This window comes from Populus trichocarpa, chromosome 4, assembly GCF_000002775.5.
Source record: "Populus trichocarpa isolate Nisqually-1 chromosome 4, P.trichocarpa_v4.1, whole genome shotgun sequence".
In the NCBI taxonomy this organism is placed as follows: domain Eukaryota; kingdom Viridiplantae; phylum Streptophyta; class Magnoliopsida; order Malpighiales; family Salicaceae; genus Populus; species Populus trichocarpa.
Genome location: NC_037288.2, coordinates 9,053,500 through 9,055,779, shown reverse-complemented (window position 1 = coordinate 9,055,779; position 2,280 = coordinate 9,053,500). Strand labels below are relative to the sequence as shown.

Genomic DNA, 2,280 nt, shown 5'->3' with positions numbered 1-2,280 from the left:
GACTTATCTGGTTTATGGTAAATTTCAGAAGAAAGCTTGGCTGATGTTGTTTTTCTTAGTGGCATGGTCCCTTTAGCTCCTTCGAAATGAACTGATTTTCCAACATAAGACACCTGACTATGATACAATCTTCTTTCTTATTATCACTCGTATATGCTTATGGTTAAAAGTTATTCATCCTGATGTCCCCTATTCCCTTTTAGATTTGTTAAGATTGACAGAAGGTCTGATTCGATGGTCCAATATTCAGTCTACCAAAACTGTTGTTATGTGGTCTCCCCCCATGGTTAATAGCTTTAAATGAGATATGGATGGCTCTTCTCTTGGTAAGCCAGGACCCTCGGGTATAGGTGATGTCCTGCGAAATCATCATGGACATCTTCTTGGTATTTTTTCTTTGCCAGTTGGGATTTTAGATTCCAATATAGCTGAGTTGAGAGCTATTGTCAAAGCTATTGAGCTCTCAGCCTCTAAGTGTCTCCTCCATTATAAGCATATTATCATTGAATCCGACTCTACCAATGTCATTAGCTGGATGTATAATCCTCATAACAGACCATGGATGCACCATAAGCTTTTCTCCTCTGTCATCAGATTGACTACATACTTTGGCTCAATCACCTTCACTCATGTTTTTCGTGAGAGTAATTACATGGCAGATTTCATGGCTAAACAGGGAGTGCAAAGATCAAGTGATTTTATTGCCTGGTTTTGAACCATCCATCAGTCCTGTGGGTTTTTCTTGTGGTAGTCTTGTTTCTCTTGTGAAAATGGGTTATTTGTTAAGGAGACTCTTGATGGTATTATTGTCTATAGGCTGTCTGATAGACCTTGCTTCTCTGTGTGGCAGTGATCATGTTGTTATGCTTGTGAGGATGTTAAAGGTAGATCTATTGAGAGGAAAGCTTCAGTAATGAGGTCGAACTGTGGTTTCTTGGCAGTATTCCCCGGCATTATTCCTTTGAATGCCTAATTTGTGCAGAGCTAAATGTTGCTTCTTTGGCTATTTATGCTTTACGTTTTCTTGGTCTGGTTTCTTAACTCTTTTGTTAGTTCTGCTGTAAACTGATATTTTGCAGACTTTTTGTTTGTTTCTGCTGCTAGCCTCTGGCGTTTTAATGGAATATTTTATCTCTAAAAAAAACATGTGTTCTGCAGACATGCACTCAAACCACACCGAAAGGCCATTCCTCGGCTGATGAGCCAGGAATTTTGTTTTTTAAATGATACATGTGATTGCACAACAATCATAATTATTTTAAAATTGAAAAATATTGTGATATCAAAATCAAAAGGTGACGAACAATCATTGAAATTAATCTAAGATGCCGTGGAGATATGAAATTAATCATTGAACTAGTTATTAATTTTTTTTACTCAAGGTCACGAGGGTACTAATTAATTCCCATCTTCATATAGAGTATAATAATTCATTGAACATTTTTTTTTCATGAGTTAAAAAAATGACTGGATAACATAAATGTGTTTTAAAAAAAATAAAAAAAGACGTGAATCAGAGCATACACTTGAGCAAAAAAAAAAGATGGTATAATTTAAGCAAGTAAAAAAAACATATAACGACAGTATATTGATCGATTTAAAAAGAATCATAGAAATTTGCAAAGAAAATTGTTAATTAAACGAAAAATACGATTGAATATAAGATTCCAACAAATTAAATGAAAAAAAATCATAACATGTTAAATCCTAGATCTAGACTCAATTAAGAAACTCAATTTCTAACTAATTTAATGTTAACAGATGAATGAAGAAAAAACAAAAAACTTGAGGATAAGATTCTAAATCAAAATTAATTTAAAAAATTATCTCAAATAAAACAAATAACAATAAAAAAAAGGTAAATCAGATTTAAAAGATAAAAAAATCAAAGGGGATGAAATTAGTCCTCTAGCTTACACTTTTGTGCAATTGTACCCCTAATTGACCCTAAACTTTCGATTTAATGCGATTAAGCCCTTGATGAACTTCAATTTGACCCCGGATTTACATGCCTTTTGCACTTTGGTCCTTGATTTTGGATTTATGCAATTTAATCCCTAATTGACCATTAAACTTTCAATTTCACCCCTGGATTTTGTCAATTAAGCCCCTATAGTTTGGCGCCTTTTGCAAAATAGTCCTTGGTTGCGAAAATCTTTAATTTGACCCCTAAGTGACACCAAAACTTCAATTTTCTTGCGATTTTGCCCCCGATTTCAATCAATTAACTTGGTAAAAATTAAATTTGGCCTCTTAAAATTTCAATATTCTTAATTAAGC

General features: G+C 33.6%; 1 protein-coding gene across 1 annotated transcript; it reads left to right on the top strand.

Annotated features, from left to right (window-relative positions):
- The first annotated feature begins 307 nt into the window (after nt 1-307).
- On the top strand, nt 308-914 carry LOC112327278 (uncharacterized). Its single transcript, XM_024599648.1, has 2 exons — nt 308-692; nt 817-914. The coding sequence occupies exons 1-2, from the start codon at nt 308-310 to the stop codon at nt 912-914; spliced, it is 483 nt and encodes a 160-aa protein (XP_024455416.1).
- The last annotated feature ends 1,366 nt before the right edge of the window (nt 915-2,280 follow it).